Source organism: Cetorhinus maximus, chromosome 3, assembly GCF_964194155.1.
Source record: "Cetorhinus maximus chromosome 3, sCetMax3.hap1.1, whole genome shotgun sequence".
Taxonomy (NCBI): Eukaryota; Metazoa; Chordata; class Chondrichthyes; order Lamniformes; family Cetorhinidae; genus Cetorhinus; species Cetorhinus maximus.
In genome coordinates this window covers 18,415,771-18,439,983 of record NC_135881.1, presented here as the reverse complement: position 1 = coordinate 18,439,983, position 24,213 = coordinate 18,415,771, and the positions used below count along the sequence as shown (strand labels likewise).

General features: G+C 42.7%; 1 protein-coding gene across 1 annotated transcript in view; it reads left to right on the top strand.

Moving 5' to 3' along the window:
• obscnb (obscurin, cytoskeletal calmodulin and titin-interacting RhoGEF b) overlaps positions 1-24,213 on the top strand; it is a 691,209-nt gene that overhangs the window by 279,681 nt on the left and 387,315 nt on the right. The window contains exon 33 of the mRNA XM_078536828.1: positions 15,854-16,120. Within this exon, the coding sequence (XP_078392954.1) occupies positions 15,854-16,120 (267 nt within the window). The remainder of the gene's footprint in view (positions 1-15,853; positions 16,121-24,213) is intronic.

Below are 24,213 nucleotides of genomic sequence, written 5' to 3'. Positions count from 1 at the left end.
TGACCTGCTCTTGTATCCACAGTATTTATTTGGCCAGTTACTGGTCAATGGTAACTGCTTGGATGTTGATAGTGGGGGATTCAGTGATGGTGATGCCATTGAACATCAAGGGGCAACGGTTGGATTCTCTCTTGTTGGAGATGGTCATTGCCTGGCACTTGCGTCGCAAGAATATTACTTGCCACTTGTCAGCTGAAGCCTGGATATTTTCCAGTTTTTGCTGCATTCAGGCATGGACGGCTTCAGTATCTGTGGAGACCCTGATGGTGCTGAGCCGTGAACATCCCTACTTCAGACCTTATGATGGAAGGAAGGTCATCGATAAAGCAGCTGAAGATGGTTGGGCCTAGGACACTACCCTGAAGAATTCCTGCAGTGATGTCCTGGAGCTGAGATGACTGACCTGCAACAAGCATAACCATCTTCTTTTATGCTGGAAATGACTGCAACCAGTGGTCCCTGATTCCCATCGAGTCCAGTTTTGCTTGGGCACCTTGATGCCACACTCGGTTAAATGTGGCCTTGTTGTCAAGGGCTGTCACTCTCACCCTGGGAGCTCAGCTTTTTTGTCCATGTTTGAACCAAGGCTGTAAAGAGGTCAGGAGCTGAGTGGCCCTGGCGGAACCCAACCTGGGCATCAGTGAGCAGATTATTGATCAGCAAGTGCTGCTTGATGGCACTGTTGATGGCCCCTTCCATTACTTTACTGATGATTGAAAGTAGAGTGTTGGGGCAGTAATTAGCAGAATAAATCCAACCCAGCCTTGTGTACAGGGCATACGTGGGCAATTTTCCACTTTTCCAGGTAGATGCCAGTGTTGTCGCTGTACTGGAACAACTTGGCTTGGGGCGTGTCAAGTTCTGGAGCACAAGTCTTCAGTACTATTGCCGGAATATTGTCAGGCACAATAGCCTTTGCATTATCCAGTGCCTTCAGCCATTTCTTGATATCATGTGGAGTGATTCAAATTGGCTGAAGACTGGCATCTCTGATGCTGGGGACCTCCGGGGGAGGCCAAGATGGATGATCCACTTGGCACTTCTGGCTGAAGATTGCAAATGCTTCAGCCTCACCTCTGCACTGATGTGCTGGGCTCCCCCATCATTGAGGATGGGGATATTTGTGGAGCCTCATGTTCCGGTGAGTTGTTTAATTGTCCACAACATTCACGACTTGATGTGGCAGGACTGCAGAGCTTAAATCTGATCTGTTGGTTGTGGTATTGCTTAGCTCTGTCTATCATTTGCTGCTTATGCTGTTTGGCACGCAAATAGTCTTGTATTATACTTCACCAGGTTGATACCTCATTTTTAGATATGCCTGGTGCTGCTCTTGGCAAGCCCTCCTGCACTCATCATTGAACCAGGGTTGATCCCCTGGTTTGATAGTAATGTTAGAGTGGGGGATATGTCAGGCCATGAGGTTACAAATTGTGTTTGTGTTCGAGTACAATTCTGCTGCTGCTGATGGCCCACAGCGCCTCATGGATGCCCAGTCTTGAGTTGCTAGATCTGTTGGAAATCTACCCCAGTTGGCATGGTGGTAGTGCCACACAACACGATGGAGGGTATCCTCAATGTGAAGGCGGGACTTCATCTCCACAATGTCTGTGCGGTGGTCACTCCTACCGATACAGATGCATCTGCAGCAGGCAGGTTGGTGAGGATGAGGTCAAGTATGTTTTTCCCTCTTGTTGGTTCCCTCACCATCTGCTGCACACCAAGTAAACATCTATGCCCTTCAGGACTTGGCCAGCTCGGTCAGTTTTGGTGCTACCGAGGCACTCTTGGTGATGGACATTGAATTCCCCCACCCAGAGTACATTCTGTGCCCTTGCCACCCTCAGTGCTTCCTTCAAGTGATCTTCAACATGTGTTATGCTGAGGTTACCCCTTGACATGCATGATCCCAGAGTGGAACCCAGCTTGATAGATCATAACCTTTATTTGTTTAGATACGTGGAGAGTAGCTACTGAACAGTCACAGGAGTCAGCTGATGAACGTTTAACAGAAAAAGAAAGCATTTATTCAAGAAGAAAAGATTAACTATATTACACTAATCCTTCACCCACAACTATACCTTTACAAATGTGTACAGATTTGTAAGGATAACACAAGTCACAAAAGCTCTCTTATACTTTAACATACACAGTCCATGTAAACCTAAGGAACCCTGTGGTCAGACACACCACTCTCTGAAACCAAGTAACAGATGCCACCTCAAACAGATGCTCTGGATTTCTCCTCAACTCCCCCGCAGACGCTTGTCACACCGTGAGCCAACCAGTGTCACTGAATTCTATCCTTTACATGAGGGTTTTCAATCTCCAAGACCTTGCCTTAGAATCTTTTCCCAAATTGACATTTTCTCTCAGAAACCTTCGACAAGGTTTCACCTCCAGGGCTGTGAACGCTTCTTCTGATGTTAGTCTTCCCCGGGTCACCACATGCACTCAAGCCATCTTCCACGCACTTACTCTTCAACTTAGCCTTAGCAGCACACCATTGCTTCACATGCCCATAGACCTGTTATCTCTTTGAACCTTCTTGCAAGCTATTCTCACTTTTAAATCTGAAGCTTGGAGCCTCTCTGCCCCTCACTCTTAATTTCACTTAATAGGACCTTTTCCCATGTTCCTGTCCTTCCATTAACTAGGTCTTCTTTGGACTTTCTCTTCTTCCACTTCCCTCAACTTTTGGTTTTTTTTTAAGCTTTGGACTTGCTATCTGTCCCCTTTTTGGCTGCTTCTGCTATTCGCAGTTGCCTTCAAACCAACTGAACTCAAACAGATTCCAAAACAAATTGCTGTGCTCGTGTTTGTGTATGGAATCTGCCTATCTGGTGCCCCTGCTGCTAGGCAACAGCACTATTCTTTCTATTCTTGTGTTTACTTTTACTTTATGGGGGTCATAAAAATCTCATTAGAAATGCAAGCAACCCTTTTAAAGTGAAACTAAAACTCCATTTGACCTTTAACGTGGATACAGAAATAAAAACCAAACTTAAACTTTAAAGCTAAAACTCATTCCTAACACCCTCAAATACAAGTATTACTTACTTAAGCTATCTCTATTCCCTACCACATGGAGGAGCACTGATTAATCAGCTGAGGGAGGACAGTATGGTAATCAGCAGGAGGTTTCCTTGCCAATGTTAGACCTGATGCCATGACACTTCATGGGGTTCAGAGTTGATGTTGAGTACTCCCAGGCAACTCCCTCCTGACTGTATACTGCTGTGCCACCATCTCTGGATGGTAATGTTGTTGTCTGGGACATTATCTGTAAGGTATGATTCTGTGAGGATGACTGTTAGGCTGTTGCTTGACTCGTCTGAGACAGCTCTCCTAACTTTGGCACTAGCCCCCAGATGTTAGCAAGGACGTTGTTGCAGGTCAGCAAAACTAAAAGTTTCCGGTGCCTAGGTCGATGTTCCTTTTGAGACTTTGTAGTGATTTGATACAATGGAGTGGCTTGCTAGGCCATTTCAGTGGGCATTTAAGAGTCAATCACATTGCTGTGGGTCAGGAGTCACATGTAGGCCAGACAAGGACAGGCTTCCCTAAAAGGGCATTAATGAACCAGATGGGTTTTTACAACAATGGTTTCTTGGTCATTAGTTAATTCCTCATTTTTATTGAATTCGATTTCCACCATCTGCTGGAGCAGGATTTGAACCTAGGCCCTCCAGAGTGTTACTCTAGGTCTCTGGATTACCAGTGCAGCAACAATACCACTACACCATCACCTTACCCAGCCTTTTCTCCTGTGCTCCACGCGCTACCCCCTCCGAATCATGCCTATGTCTTGCCGCTGGTATTGTCTCCTATGCAGCTGCCCTGCCACAGCTTCCTCGAAACACCGAGATCTCGCAGAAGGACTTTGAAAGGTAGGTGAAGGAAGCATCAACGTACCTTGAAGTCACGAGTGAAGTGAAGGTTGCAGGTGCATGCCACTTTTATACGTTAATGAAACAGACCATTCTAATTATCCACTGGCAGGGCATTTAAATTTGGAGAGAGAATGTGATTCTGTTCATTGCATTTTTAATGAGCATTCCTGAGATGCAAAGGGTGCAAATGTGGTTCCTGACATGAATCAGCGGGAAACTCAACCCACCATGAAAGTTGGGAGAACAAAATTCCTAACTAATTTCCTGCTGGCAGGAAACTGATGTTTGATAACACTCCGAATTGTGTGCCCCCACCCGCTACGAGTCCTGCAAATTCTGCCCGTTATTTGTAGGGAGGATTACACTTTGCCAAAGAGTGGTGAATCAGCTTCTTGTAGCTAGTAGTGAGAGTTGTGTTAGCCTGCCGATGATGGGAGGGAGTGAATAGGCCAAACTGGATCCTGTGGCCTCCGAAACTGATGTCCACAATGGCTGAATGCAGATACGTTGCAATAATAAGCCGAGGGGGATGCTTTTCTGGCCATAACCTTTGTATAATAAGGTCCGGCAAATATAGAGTAAAATGCCGGACTGAATACAGTACCACCCACACAGTGATATCAGAGAGCACATGACCCACAACCAGCGTGGTGGTCTCGTGTTGGACAGGGTTGTTTGTACTAGCATGCATGGAGACAGCTCCGAGTTTGTATCCTTTACTATATATTTGTAATTAGTTCTAAGAGTCAATAAAGACTTACAATTAACCAATTTATGATTACAAACACTTCTTCAAACCTGCTGAACTGTAACCAGCACCCCACACCATTATGTGACATTGCCTGCTATGGAAGGATAGTTGCTTAGATCTTGGGCTTCTATTAGTTATTTTTACCCTGTCTTTGGTCATTGTCATTAATGTTGTCCACAGGATGGAAATGCAGGGACCATTGGAGATTGGAGAAATAAATCCTGGTGAGCTGGCTTATGCTGAAGTCTGCAGAGTTTTGCAAAGTTTTGTTGATAATGGCCCAGATCTTCTGGTCTCCGGATTGTCAAAAGACTGGAGGTACAACCCAAGATGCATGTCGGGACTCCATGGAAGTCCCAACATGTTGACCTCTATGGGAATTGCCCGGGAAGTTTGAGCTTCTGATGGGCAATTTCCTTGCTCCTCGGGACCCTCCGACTTGGAGCTAAAGTCAGAGACTTGAACAGTTCAGTGGGACTTCCCTGAATATAGTTACCCAGGAAACGTTAGACAGAAAAATCCTGGTCTAACTCCTGGGAATTGATCCCCCCAGTCACCTACTGACCCCTCGACTATTCCCCCCCAACCACCTGACTAACCCCCCCGACCAGAAATGACTACCCTCCCACCACTTGACTAGCCACCGACCTGACTACCCCCTACTACCCTGACTACCCCCTACCCACCTACCACATCACCGATTCACAAACATTCATCCATTCACATTGGACATTTAAACTTACCACATAAGCTAATGCTGTAAAAAGGGGTATGTCTTGTCATCTCCCAAAACTAAAGTGCTGTGATGGAGCTCTGAGGTATGCTGCACTCCGCATTTCTGGGGAAGCCAGGCTTGGAGGATCCAGCAAGATATGCAGAGCAGCACGAGGCATGGAAAAGTTTGAGCGGATAAGCAATCCAAGAATGATTGCTATTCTGTGAAAGATGTGGGCTATTATGCCACCTAGAGATAATGGTAATTGGCACAAGAACATAATAGGAACAGGAGTAGGCCCTATGGCCCCTTGAGCCTGCTCCAACATTCAAAAAGATCATGGTTGAACCTTTATTATGACTACTTTCCTCCTATCCCTCTCTCCCTAGATTCTATTAGTGCCCAAAAATCCAACACTCTGTCTTGCATATACTGAACGACTGAACATCCACAACCATCCGTTCTCCTCTGCTGCTGTCAGCATTTTGAATTTGGAATTCCCACCTCCAGTTTTTGCCCTTTCTAGGGTATTGTGGGCCCTGTGAACAGGTGGGCTACATGCAAAGACTATCAGCTTCCTTATGCCAGTGACATGCCTTTGGACCTGATGGTGGCTCTCTAATGCTTTCTCCTGCTGACAAGGGATGTGAAGGAATTTGCTCAGACAGAAAGCTGTCTGTCCTTTAGGAGGCAGCCATAGATTTAATCAGGACCTGCCAAGCCTCAGGCTTTTGCAATGCACTGTGCGCCTAGAATATGTTTACATTCCCTCCTGCATATTCACATGCTTTTCCCAAAGAGATCAATCTGGAGGACTCAACTTGGTGGATTGAAGGAGGGCAATGACACTCTTGCAACACTGGACACAGTTTTGGCAGATGACCTCATGGCTGATCTCCTCAGCTATCTCCGCCTGGTTAAGTGGGAGACACTCTTGCTGTCCCTTGGAAAAAGGACCTTCCCCTGTTCTTAGAGCCTGAAAGAGAACCTGCAGGTAGGCATTGCCCGGTATTTCTCCATAGGCATGGCGCCATTTGCCTCCCGATCTGTACCTTAGGTATATGGCCCTGGTGGTGGGGCACAGGGGGCTTCAGCATCAACAGATGAACAGTCACAGAGAGGGCTTCCAACAGCAGCAGTGGAATAGTCACATAGGGGACTCCAGCAGCAGTTTACTTTAGAGGATGTGCTGTCAGCATTTCAAAGATGGCAGTTGAGTTGGCTAGCTGGATTCCTCACTAGCAGCGATGGCACTGCTTCTGGTCCCGCTGCCAAGACCCTAGGTGGGCTGACAAAGTTCAGCCCTTAGTGTGCATGGTAATCCCTTTACCAGAATGGTTTCTGGCGCACTTTGCACCAGATGTGTGTATATGCCATGGATGCCATTTTAGAACCCTGAGAGAACTTGTAGTGCCAAAAAAAAAGGCATCACAGAACTCAATTTCGCCCCCAATGTGTTTTCTTAAGGTTGTTGGGATTTTTCCCCCCACTATATCCTTTAGCTATTTCTACTTTTACTTGCATGCAATTTTATGTTCCCATGGCAAGTGCACTCCTTCAAAATAAGGGTAAATGTTTAACTTACTGTCCGGGTGGAAAATTGACATTGCAGATGGGTTGTCCATAATAGAAACTGCTTAATTTTCCGTTTCCATTGAAAACAATAGAAATGAAAGTGGGGCAGTTTCCCTAGCTAGTGGCTGATTCGCAAGAATGGTTTTACAGTTGGGCACCAAGTTAAAAATCTACCCCTAATCTGAAGCTATGCTCAATTATGATAATGAGCCTATTGTATAAAATTAGGCGCACACAGCATTCTGTACTTCAGATCAATAACAGCAATTTTTAAAACCATCAATGTTAGAACCATAGAAAAGTTAAGACACAAAAGCCATCAACTTTGCTGAGGGAAGGTTCCACTGAGCTCAAGCAACTTCTTCCTTTGGGCAGGCGGGGGTGTCTGGGAACCTATTGCCATGTTTGATGGCTCTCAAATTAAGTTACTGAGCAATTCTCAAATATAGAATCATAACCCATTAGAATTGTTACAGTATAGGAGGCCATTCAGCCTATGTCTGTGCCAGCCCTCTGCAAATACAACTCTGTTAATCGTCTCCACTAACTTTTCCCACATGGTCCTACATTGTTTTTCTCTTCAGATAATTACCCAGTACCCTTTTGAATTGTCTCCATCACACTCGAGCAGTGCATTCCATATCCTAGCGGTTAAGCTCCAAAAGTTGTTTGGAAATGAAGACCAAAACCAAGACAGACTCCTTCAGATAGAATTTTATTACTGGTCATAAAACTCTCCACAAAACAAAACTTGCCTCACCTGTTTTCCCTTATGCTCTTTTGAGCAACCAATTAAACTAAATTAACATAATAAGGGACAAAGTAAGAAGCAGCCTCTTAAAGGGATACTGCATGTTTTCCTTTTTATTCAACCAAGTGGGTACTTAGGTTGTTAAATAATAATTAGCAATTGAACTCCTTTAACTGTTTCCTTCCCCAATAGATTCCCCTCTTAAGAAATTAATCCTTAACTTTATATAATCACAAAGCAATAACAAACATCAATATATATATTTTTCATTCAATAAATTCACCTTATTACCCCTCCTTAAAGAGAACAACTGTATAGATACATCCACACAAAAAGAGTATTCCTTTCTGTCTTAAAGAAAAAGACGTCCCTCTTTAAGGATCTCTAATAACTTTTGGAACTCGCTCCTCTTTTGGAGAAGCAATCAGATAATTGGTAGCTGCTATTAATCCATTTGATCTTGGCAATCTCCTTATTCTCGAGCATCTGTTTTAAGCCCCACCATGAGAAATATTATAAATCCTCCTGTACTCGAAAATCCATTATTGATTTACATAAGACGCATCACTAAACAGTTTCATTTTTCTATGATTACCCAAAGATGGGAATTTCAAAACACATTTTGTTCCATTTTTAATTTTGTCAATGTTTTGTTTGCTCGAATGATATCTTCAGCCTTGTGATCATTGAATTTAGTGCTCAATTCCAGAACTTCAAAACTGACGTCCAACCTGGTTTGTTGCCTAGCCAATTGAGTTGCCCAATTAGACTTCTGAGTTCCTCTTTTTCCTGTTCCAGGAGGCTCTATCTTTCTGGGAGGCCCTACCACGACTAATTGCAATGGGATGATGTTCTCTAAGTAGGATTGCTGATGTTATCTGCTCTGCCTGATTTCCAATCCAATGTATTTAAATGCACCAGAAGCCTGACTTCCAATTTTAAACTCCGTTCCGAGCCCATTAATAACAACCATTTCAAATTTGCTACTATCACCGCGCAAAAAAAAAAAATCTACATGCATCATAAAGATGCCAAATTTTCCTCCATGGTGCCAATAAGACATTGCTGGGCCTGCTTCCAACTGAAGACAGCCCAACTTTAGCAAAACTGACCTCACTTAAGAAATACTAAACCCTGGAAGCGTCATTTAAATTGTATACGCATTTATTTAGCTTCCAGAGTGTCCCTTCTGCGTTTGGCGCCTCTTCGGTGGCTGGAGAAAAACTACCTTTTGAAGTTGATGTCCCTGCAAAAAGGCAGCTTTACGATCAATGGACTTACATTCACAAGCATTTGTAGCTAACAGCCAAAAAGATCTTCAAAATAACTTTTCCTGCCATAGGTGAATCTACTCTTATATCCTGGTCACCCAATTTTTCTTCGAATCCTCGTGCCTACAAACCTGGCTTTATAAGTCCCATCAGGAAGCTCCTTTTCCATGTATATCCATCTATGAGACAGAGCTGGTTGTGCCCTATCTGGCACCTGTGTATACTCCAAATTCTTTCCAACTTTGTAGTTCTTGCTGTTTGGCATTGTTTGTTAATTTCATATTTGAAGCTACTAAGACTTCTCAAACATATGGGCTTCTACTCCTTGTAGCATTACAAGTCTGTGCCATATTTCTTGACCTTGTTAAGTTACGCCCTCAATCACACTCCAGACTGTTACTGTTTGATCTTCCTCTCCCATGTTCTTTTGCGATCTCTTCCTAGGGAGGTGTTCACTCCCTGAACTCCCACTGTGTTTCCATGCCTTCCATTTTTGTGCTTCATGTTCCCAATCCATAGGCCTAACCTCCTGTCCTTTATCTCGTACATTTAACCAGTTTTTATATTTTCCAGTGGCCTTCCCTGCTCTACCTACAATCTTTGCATCCCACCATTGTCTGGCCCCTTCTGGCAAGTATGTAACTTGAGGTGATGGTGTAGTGGTATTGTTGCTGGACTAGTAATCCAGGGACTCTGGGACCTGGGTTTGAATCCCACCATGGCAGGTGGTGGAATTTGAATTCAATAAAAATCTAGAATTAAAAGTCCGTTGAAACCATTGTTGATTTTTGTAAAAACCCATCTGATTCACTAATGTCCTTTAGGGAAGGAAATGTGACTCCAGACCCACAGCAATGTGGTTGACTCTTAAGTGGCCTAGCAAGCCACTCAGTTGTAACAAACTGCTACAAAGCCAAAAAAGGAATGAAACCTGACAGGACCGCCCGGCATCGACCTAGGCACCGGAAATGACAACAGCAAACTCAGCCCTGTCGATCCTGCAAAGTACTCCTTACTAAAATCTGGTGGCTAGTGCCAAAATTGGGAGAGCTGTCTCGGACTAGTCAAGCAACAGCCTGACAGTCATCCTCATGGAATCATACCTTACAGATAATGCACCAGACACCACCATCGCATCCCTGGGTTATCCTGTCCCACCGGCAGGACAGACCCAGCAGAGGTGGCGACACAGTGGTATGCAGTCGGGAGGGAGTTGCCCTGAGAGTCCTCAACATCGACTCCAGACCCTATGAAGTCTCATGGCATCACGTCACACATGGGCAAGGAAACCTCCTGATTACCACATACCGCCCTTATCAGCTGATGAATCAGTGCTCCATGTTGAACATCACTTCGAGGAAGCACTGAGGGTGGCAAGGGCACAGAATGTTCTCTGGGTGGGGGACTTCAATGTCCATCAAGAGTGGCTAGGTAGCAGCACTACTGACAGAGCCATAAATGACATAGCTGGGTCTGCGGCAGATGCTGACGGAACTAACAAGAGAGAAAAACATACTTGACCTCATCCTCACCAACCTACCTGCCGCAGATGCATCTGTCCATGATAGCATTGGTAGGGGTGACCACCGCACAGTCATTGTAGAGACGAAGTCCTGTCTTCACATTGAGGATACCCTCCATCGTGTTGTGGGGCATGACCACCATGCTAAATGGGATAGATTTTGAACAGATCTAGCAACTCAAGACTAGGCATCCATGAGGCGCTGTGGGCCATCAGCAGCAGCAGAATTGTACTCGAACACAGTTTTTAACCTCGTGGCCTGACATATCCCCCACTCTAACATTACCATCAAGCCTGGGGATCAACCCTGGTTCAATGAAGAGTGCAGGAGGGCATGCCAGGAGCAGCACCTGGCATACCTAAAAGTGAGGTGGCAATCTGGTGAAGCTATAAAACAGGACTACTTGTGTGCCAAACAGTACCAGCAGCAGGTGATAGACAGAGCTAAGCGATCCCACAACCAACGGATCAGATCTAAGCTCTGCAGTCCTGCCACATCCAAACGTGAATGGTGGGTGGACAATTAAACAACTCACTGGAGAAGATGGCTCCACAATTATCTCCATCTTCAATGATGGAGGAGCCCAGCACAGCAGTGCAAAAGATAACGCTGAAGCAGTCATTCATGAAGTGCTCTTCAGCCAGAAGTGCCAAGTAGATGATCCATCTCGACCTTTGCCGGAGGTCCCCAGCATCACAGATGCCAGTCTTCAGCCAGTTCAATTCACTCCAAGTGATATCAAGAAGTGGCTGAAGGCACTGCATACTGCAAAGGCTATGGGCCCTGAAGACCTGTGCTCCAGAACTTGCCGCGCCCCTAGCCAAGCTGTTCCAGTACAGCTACAACACTGGCATCTACCCGGCTATGTGGAAAATGGCCCAGGTCCTGTTCACAAAAAGCAGGACAAATCCAACCTAGCCAATTACCGCCCCATCTGTCTACTCACCATCATCAGTAAAGTAATGGAAGGGGTCATCAACAGTACTAACAAGCGGCACTTGCTTAGCGATAACCTGCTCACTGATGCCCAGTTTGGGTTCCGCCAGGGCCACCCAGCCCCTGACCTCATTACAGCCTTGGTTCAAACATGGACAAAAAGAGCTGAACTCCTGAGGTGAGGTGAGAGTGACTGCCCTTGACATCAAGGCAGCATTTGACCGAGTATGGCATCGAGGAGCCCTAGCAAAACTGGAGTCAGTGGATCAGGGGGAAACTCCCTGCTGGTTGGAGTCATACCTAGCACAAAGGAAGATGGTTGTGGTTGTTGGAGGTCAGTCATCTCAGCTGCAGGACATCACTGCAGGAGTTCCTCAGGGTAGCGTCCTAGGCCCAACCATCTTCAGCTGCTTCATCAATGACCTTCCTTCCATCATAAGGTCAGAAGTGGGGATGTTCGCTAATGATTGCACAATGTTCAGCACCATTTGTGACTCCTCAGATACTGAAGCAGCCCAAGTCCAAATGCAACAAGACCTGGGCAATATCCAGGCTTGGGCTGACAGTAACATTCGCGCCACACAAGTGTTGGGCAATGACCATCAACAAGAGAACCCAACCATCGCCCTTTGACGTTCAATGGTATTAACATCACTGAATCCCCCACTATCAACATCCTGGGGGTTACCATTGACCAGAAACTGAACTGGACTAGCCATATAGATATTGTGGCTACAAGAGCAGGTCAGAGACTAGGAATTCATCATGGCTTCTTCGACAACATCTTCCAAACCCACGACCCTACCACCTAGAAGGACAAGGGCAGCAGATAGATGGGAACACCACCACCTGGAAGTTCCCCTCCATGTCACTCATCATCCTGACTTGGAAATATATAGCTGTTCCTTCACTGTCGCTGGGTCAAAATCCTGGAACTCCCTTCCTAACAGCGCTGTGGGTGTACCTACACCACATGGACTGCAGCGGTTCAAGAAGGCAGTTCACCACCATCTTCTCAAGGCCAACTAGAGATGGCCAATAAATGCTGGACCAGCCAACGAAGCCCACATCCCGTGAATGAGTAAAAAAAATCTATCATTGCATGATTCCTTTCACACCCTCCGTTACCAAAAGGAATTTCCGCTGCTGTATTCGTAACTATTATATTTCATGTTTTTACACATATCCTGAAACTCATCGTTAGCAAATTCACTCATTATCAGTGAGGAATTTCGCTGGTGGTCCCAATTTGGTCCCCAGCCACTTTTGCATTACCAGACCCATAATTATTTTCTTTACTGTATATTATTGTCCACTGGCCAAACCTTTTTGCTAAATCTATGAAATGCAAAATAAAACCGTTCTTTTTAAATCCATCACCACAACTTTGTTGAAATTCCTTGCTAAGGGTAGACTCACTATCAGCCGTGATGGTGTCCTTCTGTACTTCTCACAGATATCACATCTATCGCTTATCTCCTAAGTCTAGTGTACTCTCCATCCCTTAATTTTTGCGAAGGAGGGTAGGCAAACTGCCAATACAATTTTAACACAAGTAGCTTTTTGTCTAAATTCCTGTCCCCTGACACTAATACCACATATTTAATCTTCTTCATGGAAAAGTTACTCTTCATTAAAGGAATAGGTTCAAGATTGCTTATATTGTAAAAACACAGGTTTTCCCCAAATACAGTGGCCTTGTTATTTTCCATGTCCAGCTTCATTTGCGCTTTTTTCAGTTGATGGCCTGCTCAACGGTAATGGTATTTCGCTAGACACTATGTCCTTGCTGATGAAGTGATTGACTCCAGCTATCTTACAGGGAATCACAACCCTTTTTAAAGATTTTAGGGTACTATCATCTCCAAACTAAAACTGGTGGAACTCAAATTTTTAACCTTATTCTGATCCTTGTCATTTAAGGAGCCCTGGTAGCATTTTAACCAGCCTATTCCACAGTCTGTGGATGTGCATCCATTATCTAGCAACCCACAGTTGAAGGACTCTGCAACCAAGATATTCATTAGTGGGCTGAAACTTCTTGTAACTAATACAATGCCCTCTCTTTTGTCGATATCCTTCTGAGTCTTCTGTCTCATGCTTAATTTCAAACACATTATATTGTTTAGGACAGTTCATTGTATAATGGTATTTTGAATTGCATCTAAAACACCAATTGATCACACCCTGGGCATTTCTGGGGTTCATTCTTTTGTTATAATTCACCAATTCTTTTCTCCTATCATTATTGTCAAAGGTGTTTCTGTCCTTATTGTTTCTAGTTACAAATCTCCTTAAAATGAGAGCTTGAACACACAACCTTCTGATTCAAAGCCTGTTACCACTGAGTGAAGCTAACATGTAATCATTATCAGCACTCATTATTTAAATAAACAAATTCACTGAAGAAAAAACAAATGGATGTTAAACAAAGTTTCCTCAGCATATTGTATGTGGTGAAGTTGGAAATGCATTTTTATACTGCTAATCCCTTTTTGCCTTCAGCAACTCGTGGTTCTCAAACATTATGGCATTATGTCTCATCCGGAGACATCTTATTGCCCTAGAGTAGTGATGTAGCCTCACAGTTAGGCTAGGTAACTACTGTATCCAAATATAAAGACTTTATATTTGCAGTTTTTCAGGTAAGAATCTGTTGGTTATAGATTAATTAATTAGATTCCATTAGCCTTGAAACAACGTAGGAAAGGTTTGGGCCCTTTTTAAAAGTTAGTCCCATTTTACGTGATATTCTTCACAACCTTGAGCATCTGTTTGGTATCTAGTTTTGTTAATTTAGTTTATGGTATTCTTGTTGCAGCAATTTTAAGTGAACCATTTGAGTTTGGATCATTAAGGAATCATGAGAGACCCAGAGACCTGACCCTGTCAGGCACCTGCTGATTCTACAGTTACGTGGTTTCTTAGAAGACTGTAGATGTTAGATGCAGTCCGAAAGCTGAACCAGAGGAAGAGACACCTTATTCTGGGTATTGCCACTTCAGTCTGGACCCATCATATTACTGAAGGCTGATATGTTGAGTGAAATGAGACATACTGACCTATAAATGATTGCCAATAACTCCCACTCAAGGGTCCTGGTTAAAGAAATGGACTGACTTCTGAAAAATGTCAAGTTTTTTTTTATATACCAAAGACTTGTTTAAAGGGAATAAACTTGAGCTGGCTTTGGTCTTTTGGGAGAAGTGGCCTTATCACCCTATACACTTGAGTGTTTACAGATGGGGACAGAGGAGAGGTGTGGTTTCTGGAACACATGCATAGGTAGAAATCAAAGATATGCCACTAGTTTCTCTTGCCCCAAGCATGTTAGATACCATCCAACTGATCCCACGCACTGTGGTAGGGTATCTGTTGGAGGGCATGTGTGGGTGTGATTCTGACAGAGTTGCAGCTCACATATTTTCTGGGTCGTTGTCAATCATTCAAAGTGGTTTAGGTAATCTTGACTGTTTCCTATGTTGCAAGGACCCAAAGCAATTTCACCATGTAATGTACAACCAGGCGAGCTTGTGTATATCAAATGTTACAGGGAAGAGACCTGGGGAAGATTGAAGGTTATTCCAATCATTTTAGGACTGTTTTCTGGACGTCTCTCAGACTCCAATTAATGTTTATAAGGCTGATATGTGTAACAATAGCGTACATTTACTGTTGCTAATATCACGAATACCCTGCGCACCCAACAGTAGTTTTAACATAAAATGGTCCTAGTATTTGGTGTTTCGAAGAGCCTCCATCTTTAAAATTGTACTACTTTGATATGCTCCTAATGCATGTGAAAATGTTTGATGAAACATTTATTATTCTTTATTATCCTCTTCATGCCTATATCCTACTTATCTATTGCAGAAAAAAGAGGCGTTATTTGTCAAAGCTTTTCGTGCACTCATCAGGCCAATTCACAAGAAACTACCAGTGTCAGGGGAAACAATATATTTATACTGTATGAGAAGACAGTGCTGATTGGTTGGCAAATGGACTCTGATTGGGAGAGGCGTTGCCATGGAGAATGCACCAGTTGATGGTGACTGACAGTTAACTGCCAAACCTTGTTTGAAATTTAAACCAGGCAGCTTTACTCTGATTGGTCAAGACATTGCCCTGGGGAATTAACCAGTGAATGGCTGTCACTTATTTTGTTTAGCTGAAATAGGCGCAGTGTGTGTACGTGTTCTTTCTGTCTGCAAAGAACAGGGTCCTGTGTATTAATATATGTAGCTTCCAGTAGATTTAGGGTAGACTAAACAAAACATGCTTTATTTCTCATGATGAATAGTTCCAGTTTTAAACTTGAATAAACATTAACATTAAAACTTGAAAACCAAATATATAAGAAAGAAGTACAATAATTATATGATAGCTTAATACATTGTTTTGCTTTTATTGTAAATGCACTATAATCTTGCCCTGCCAGCCCTTCCAGTACTTTTCAAACAAGTGCTTCAGAACAAGGAAGCTGAAGAAGGTAGCAGTGCCACTCTACACTGTGAGCTTACGAAGCCTGATGCTCCCTTACAGTGGAGAAAGGGAACAGTAGTGCTTCATCCCAGTGACAAGTATAAAGTAAAGCAAGAGGGTCCTGTTGCTGAACTGTTAATCTGCAATCTGAAACTAGAGGATACGGGGGAATATACATGTGATTCAGGAGATCAACAGACCACAGCTTCCCTCAAAGTGACAGGTATGGAAAAACATTTTTTACAATGAAAGTATCAATTTATTCAGACTACACAAATACATCTCTTCACTTTTTGTCTCCCTCCCGTTACATTTAAGAAGCAGGTTTATGAACTTGTGTTCCATTTAACTGATTGAAAATCCTTCAGGGCTTGCTTACCTCCACACTCCAATTTCCAAAATTTCCCAGGTACCTGGAGCATATTCATAAAATAAACTGTCAATATCTCTGTTATGCTATTTTAATTCTACTTATTAGTATCTATTGCCTGTTAGGACTGAATTCATTTTTCTTTTCTCCATCTTTACATACAAGTTTAGATTAGCACTGTATTGAAATATTTTATGGAAAAAGAACTAGATGTGGTGTAACATAATGACCTAGAAGCTCAACTGTAATGGCTGTTTTTTAGGTGAAAAACTGGTGCTGAGGGCCCTACATGACATACATATGTGGCCACAGAAACATCTGTCTGTTCCCCTAACTATTGGATCCCCTATCACTATTGCTCTTCCAGTCTTCCTTGTGCATACATATGCATATTCCACGCAGGAATTGTGCCATGTGCCTGAAAATTGGCTTTAGCGCCTGTTTAAGGCCCCTTTGCAAAAGTTGTCTAAAACTGACCACAGCATACACTATACATGATTTGATTAGTTTTCTCAAGTGCATGGCAACCAAATTAGCAACCCTTAAAAGGTACCACTGGAGGCTGCCGCCCATAAAGTAATTTAAAGGCTTTTATTACGTAAGGAGACAGGAAGAGTAAGAATGCTCTTCTCAGATTCACAATAATGCTGCAGACATTGCTAGCCACTGCTAACTCATCAGACGAATTGTCCCCTTCCACCTGGGCTCACACCAAGACTTGTTCATACATCATCCCTATGCTCAGTGACCTGCAGTAGCTCTTGATCTGGTGGAAACATGATTTTCAAGTTCCTATTCCATGTTCAAATTTCTCCATGACTTCACCTCTCTCTATCTCCTTTGTCTCACCAATGCCCTGTACAGTCGTATTAAAACTTTCCTACTTCTGTACATCTCCTTTGCCTTCCTAATTGCTTGCTGTACCTGCATGCTAACTTTTAGTGATTCACACCAAGGCTTGTTCACATGTCATCCCTATGCTCAGTGACCCAGTGAAGGGCCGAATGGCCTACTCCTGCTCCTATGTGTTGGCCAAGGGTTGTGGCGGAAAACTACAGTGAGAGAATCAGCTTTCATGAATATAACTTATTTTATAACTTATTAATCATATTAACACTTTATTCCCCACATCAATCCCTCCCCTTGGCCTGTGGTCAGATTACATCTGACCCAGGCGGACACAACTCATCTAACTGGACTCTCAACCGACAGGTGTGTCCAAAGATCCTACTGGACTCCTCAGGGCATCAGGTCTTTGATGCTATTTACATCCATGGTCAATTTGCAGTTCTCTTATAGCTTTGTTGGTCATCCTAGTGATGCCCACTTAGGCTTGGAACATGATTAGTCAGATAAAACACTATAAATATTGCCTTGACATCCTTTCTCTAAAGATATATCCCCTGTTCAACATCATTACCATTTAGACAGCATGCAAAATCATCACCTTTTAGTAACAACAAATGAAGGGGATGTGGCGGCATACTGATATTGTCACTGGGCTCATAATCCAGAGACCCAGGGTAATACTCTGGGGACCTGGTTTCGAATCCCACCACAGTAGATGGTGGAATTTGAATTCAATAAAAACCTAGGAATTAAAAGTCTGATGCTGACCATGAAACCATTGCCGATTGTTGTAAAAACCCACCTGATTCACTAATGTCCTTTAGGGAAGGAAATCGGCTGTCCAAGGTTGGACGGGCCATGAAAAATCGCAGACAATTGCACTATTAATGGGCTTAATTGTCAGTGGGTGTGCTTCTGACTTCTGTGTGTGCCTGCCAAGTGAGATATCATGTGGTGTGTAATGATGCCAGGATGCTTGCCGATGTCATCTTGTGCGATTTTACACCTGATCGGGTCGGGCGCGTGCTTGCCTGTGGGATGTAAAATTCTGCCCTTGAAGACAGAATGTATTGTTGTTTCTACAGCCCAGTTCTGCATTGAGGTAACTATTCTTAGCAGTCAGGAAGCACCACTGTGTTGGTGATGCTTGGACCTCCTGAAAGGTCTTCTTCGAGGGCTGCACTGTGACTGTCACCGAGGAGTTGCCACTCATTGATCTTAAGGTGTTACGTGTACGCACTATACGATGTTGTGATTTGGTACAACACTCAACTGTGGTCATGAGCAACATGCTATTAGCCCCTTTACCATACATCCATTTGATCCCATTCTATACACTAACCCACCTGTGGCCACCCCTAGAGATTTAACTTTATACCCCTCCCCGGGTACATTCTTAGTACCTTGTGGCATTACGAGTAGAAATCTAAGCAGTCTTTCCCGCTGTTGGCCAGCTGTTATCAGTAACTCTCTTCTTCTTTGCTCCAGATTAATTAAACTCAAACTACTGATTCCCTGTGTGCATGCTAGGGTACAGTTCCAAATCTAATATCTTCGCTATGTTACGATCCTAACTGAGGTTACCTCTGGACAAGCCTGATTCCAAAATGGAACCCAGCTTGATTGATCCTATCTTTTATTTGTTTGTTTAGATACGTGGAGTATAGCTACTGAACAGAGTCACGGGAGTCAGCTGATGAACTTTTAACAAAATAATTAAATATTTATTCAGCAAGAAAAGATAAACTATATTACAATGTTCCTTCACCCACAACTATACCTTTACAGATATATACAGAAGTTACAAAAGCTATCATAGTTTAATGTTCACAGTAAATACAAAGTCCATGGAACCAATAGGCACCCTGTGGTCAGACACACCACACTCTGAAACCAAATGACAGATTACCTCAAACAGATGCTATGGATCTCTCCTCAACTCCCCCCAGACGCTTGTCACACTGTGAGCCAACCAGTCTCACTGCACTCCGTCTTTCACATGAGGGTTTCCAATCTCTACTCTCCAAGACCTCGCCTTGGAATTTCCTCCCAAACCCAAAAATTTCTCTCAGACGCCTTCCACAAGGGTTCACCTCCAGGGTTTCGAACTCTCTTTCTGATGTTCCTCTCCCCGGGTCACCACATGCATTCAAACTGTCTTCCCCGCACCATCTCTCACCAACTCAGCCATCAACAGTACCACTGCTTTATATGCCCATAACAAAGGGTTATTGCCTGTCTCTTTTGACCTTCTTGCCTCATGCAAACTGTTGTCGCTTTAAATCTGCTTTCTGCAGCTTTTGTCTCTTTAAATCTGAAGCTTGGAGCCTTTCTGCCCATCACTCTTAACTCCACTTAACAGGACCTTTTCCAGGTTCCTGTTCTTCCTTTGGCTAGAAGGTCTTTTTTGGACTTTCTCTTCTTCCACCCCCCTGGATTTTGGAGTCTTTCTTTAGCTTGGGACTTGCTATCTGTCCCCTTTGCCCCAGTCTCTCCTGGCAGCTACTTTCAACCAACTCTAGCTTGGAGCTGCCCTTTCTAAGTGGCTTCTGTTTGGCAGCTGTCTTCCATGCTGGCTGAACTCCAATAGCTTCCAAAACAAACTGCTGTTTCTCTTCTGTGTATCTGTGGGAGGGATCTGCCTCCCTGCCCCCCTGTTGCTAGGCCCAATTCTTCTACACTTGTGTTGTTTACCTTCTTAACTCGTAAACTCTCATTAGAAATGCAAGCACCTTTTTAAAGTGAAACTAAAACTCAATTTGACCTTTCTTAACACAAAAATACAGAAATACAAATAAACTTAAACTTTAAAGCTAAAACTCATTCCTAACTCCCACAAATACCAATATAACTTACTTAAACTATCTCTATTTCCACATTATCAATTAGATCTCGGGCCTGTATATCACAGGTCCATCCTTTGGACTAGGAATCAGTTGACTTTATTTTGGCCTTTCGCCGTTCGGACATTCCCTGTCGTAACCCTTTTTCCTTGTAGCTTGACAGTGTAAATGCATATTACTATTCCTTGAACAGCAAATTGCAGGCCTTTAATGCATTCTTGCACCACCCATGAGGCACAATCATTAATACTCAAGAGTTGCCATGAATTCAAGATCGAATTAACACCACTGAATAGCCTTCCTAGATCTCCAAATGTGCTTAGTTTCCATTTGCCCTTGAGGCTTCTTACTCCAGGAGCTATATGAATTTTGTAATCACTGATCAATGCTGCAATTGATTCTGGATGACCCTCGCAATTATCCTTTAGTTTTGGAATTATTCTACTCAAGTTATATGTTACTTTTAATGTGACATGGTAACATGGTGCAACAGGTTTTCTGTTCACTATCCTAATCATGCCGTCCTCAGGAGGCGGTTCAGTGGTGGGACACTGTGTCGACTTCTGGTAACTGCATGTTGTTTAATTAAAACATCTTACATCAATACATCCTAATCGATTAATAATCTTGGTGCACAGTTCTTGACAACCTTGGGCGGAATTATACCAGATTTGCAGTAGTGGGCAGGTAAAACGACATTTTACCGGCCGGTCGCGATGGCAGGTTTCCACGCTGTACGTCCCAAACCTGCTGCATTAATTATGCATTCCCAGGATGTGTGTGAACATGAGGTGATCTTATCTGTTATCACATATTGGATTTCTTTGTCTACTCTCCCCTGCCTTTTGGTAGTCATACATATTGCCTAAGATGCAGAGGTGCTTGTGTTGATCTGCATGGTGGGCGCCTCCCATGCTACTGCGGTTACCAGGAAGGTGATCTGAAATAAAATAATTAAGAGATCTGCTGCTGGCCCTTCTGTTGTCTGAAACAGAATGTGAGTCATAAAGTTTAACCTGAGATCAGTGTTTTCACCTACTTCCCCCTAGCAGATAACAAATTAGGAGCAGAAGTAGGCCATTCGGCCCTTCGAGCCTGCACCGCCATTTAATAAGATCATGGCTGATGTATCCAAACATGCGCATCTGTCACTAGCCATCAGGACTGTGTGAGGCCCTATCTAACGGTGTACCACTCCTGGTCTGGAAGGCACTACCTTTACCATTACTCTGTCTAGGAGCTCAGGAAGCTTAGGTGGTTTAAACTCAGTTTTCTGTCTTCCCCTGTCAGTAGCTTCTTGCTGCTATTTTACTTCCACTTCCATGCATTGGAGTTGCCTGTGAAACAGGTTCTTTGGTCAGAATCCAATTGCAAGGGTGCTCCCTACCTGCAAATATCACCTCACTCAGTGATGTTCCTTATTCTTTTGCAGGATTGTTGTTAAGTTCTGGGCTATTATCATATAAGTGCATATAATTAAAATGACAGATTATGCATGGATTTAGAAGATTCTCCAGCTCTCCTTATACCTGTATCCATCTTGTGGATGATCCTTATTAAGTCTTATTTCTCCTTAGCCTTCAATTGTCGCAACCCAAAATTACTTTCATTTTAGTATTACTCATCTGACCATTACTATTTTAAGTTTCTCTTAAAGTCGGCTTTTCCATGGAGTATATGTCAGTGCCTTGATCATTTAAAAATATTTTCATACTCTTCAGGCCATATTAAGCATTTTGTGTCGCAGTTTATGTCAGGTAGCTGAACAAGCCTGGGACCCGTTCTTCAGTGTAGCTGCATCATGTACTCGCATGTTAGTTACTTCACAATTTCCCCATCTGTTAGATTGTTTCCCTAAGTTTCGATTGAAGAGCTCCCTTTCACCTATCATGCTTTGTGATAATCTCTGCCCTCTTCCAAAAATCCTTGTTTTGTATTTGTAGAAGGTTTATCAAGCCTATAGGGATTGTGCTGTGTATTTTGCCAATCAACTTCATCATCTGGGTTTACTTTTTATTCTTTCATGGGATATGGATGTTTCTGGCAAGGTCAGTATTTGTTGCCCATCTCTAATTGCCCTTGCTAGGTCATTTCAGAGGGCAGTTAAGAGTCAACCACATTGCTGTGGATCTAGAGTCACACATAGACCAGACCAGGTAAGGGTGGCAGATTTCCTCTCCTTAGTGAGCCAGATGGGTTTTTACAACTTGTTCACCATTACCAAGACTAGCTTTATATTCCAGATTTATTAACTGAATTCAAATTCCACCAGCATGTCAGAGCATTAGCCTGGGCCTCTGGATTACTAGCCCAGCGACATTACCACTGTCTCCCCTTAAAAGGATGGACCATTTGATAATTCTTTCAGTTAATCTTTTTAAAGCATCAAGGGGGGTCATGTCTCAAAATCTTTGCTTCTCCACCTATATGATCCCTATTCTCAGGTGGTTGCCAGATTTACAAATCCAATTCTCTTCAAAAGTTCATAGGCAAAGACACAAATATCTCCAAGAGAAAACTGTCATCTTATTTATCTCATCTACACTTTCCTTTCACTAGAACATACACCAATACCAGATTGATATATTTCATTGAAACTACACCTAGTGTGAGTCATTCCAATTCTCATTTGGTGCTGTGTCCTTTCCCCTAACTCTATCCCTTACCCTCAATCACTTCCTCATACTGTTTTACAAACACAGTTGTTACCATCTTATTTCATTCATGAGCCTTGGAAAGATTTAACAGTCAAATAGCATGTTTTCATAATATCTTTGAAAAAGAAACCAAAATATTTCTGTTTAATTCTAGGCATTAATATGTTTTGCTTGTTAGGTTTTCCTTTTAAATAACATTTTATTTTCTCCAAAGTAACCCACTAGATTGTGCCTGACTTTTTCATTTTAAAATTGTCCCAAATTCAATAGCAGTGTTGTTGGGCTGGTAGATTTTGTTAGTGTTCAATTTCTTTTCTCAAAAACAAACTTTTTTTGATACCAAGAAACTACCTGGAGTGTTTTTCCATTAGCGTTTTATTTTGAAAATTAGAATTTTGTTTATCCCCTTAAATGTCAGGTAAATTTTCCTTTGAATGCTTGAAATTGCAACCTGAGTTATTTTATGTATTCCAATTTCAGAAACTAGGCTTGTTGGCTTTAAATGGTGGTTTTGAAAAGTCTGATACTCATCAGTCAGTGTGTTTGCATCAAATCTCCTCTTCTCAAGCACTTTGTCTCAAAAGATAACAAATGGGAACAAACAGTCTGAATTGTTGCAGCCAGGTCTCTGAAGGACAAAGCCTCTATGCTCTGCTTTAATTCTAAGAACTCTTAGGTTCACCTAGAGCTGGAAACCATCATTTAAAAAAAAACACAAACAATCGATTGTGGCTCTGATCAAGAGCCAAATGGGTTAATATATCCAATCATATCTGTGAATTTAGAAACTTGAAATCTAATAATGCCAAACATACATTTAATAATCCGAAGGGTATGTTGAATCAAAATTGGAAGCAGCTGTCAGCATAAAAGGGTTAACACCGCATTGTGTCTGGGAATTGAAATTTGCCACTTGGCATAATTTCTAAAAAACTTCACCGATCAAAAGCCAAACTCCATTTTAGACTTGCTTAATTAAATTCTTCAAGGAACTCACAGCATTTTAAATTAATGTCAATTGTTTTCAATTTTAAAAGTCCCCTTTCCTCTTTTCAGAACTTTGTCAAGAACCAAACTTTAAATCTTTAAACTTTGTAAGAAGTTTCTAACCCAAGATCATTCCAACTCAGGATCAGTTGTTTCAAAATTCCAATTTATCCTATCGAGTATTAAAAGTACCCCGCGGTTCCTTTCTCCTGCTGAATGCATGTTGAGCATTGTGTTTTCAAGAGATGGCATTATGGAGCAGTAACGTTAAAATTGGCAGCACCGGTGTTGGATCAACTGATTGACCAGAAATTTATGTATGCTGTGGACACCATTTTGGGACAAAAATGGCACCCATGTGATTCAGACGTGACCCACATCAAATACCTTTCTGGGGAGGTCTGTAGTGCATGCATTGGGCTTCTGTAGCACCTGTTAATCTCCTTGCACCAGAAAGAACCAGTTTGATATTACGTGCTTCCTCCAAGGTCCGCAGATATCACAATTAACTGACACTCACAATGGTAATTAGGTCGATCTGGAATGTAACCAGTTTTGTGGTTGAGACCAATTTCTAGTGTGATGTTTTTTAAACCATTGTAAAAGATTT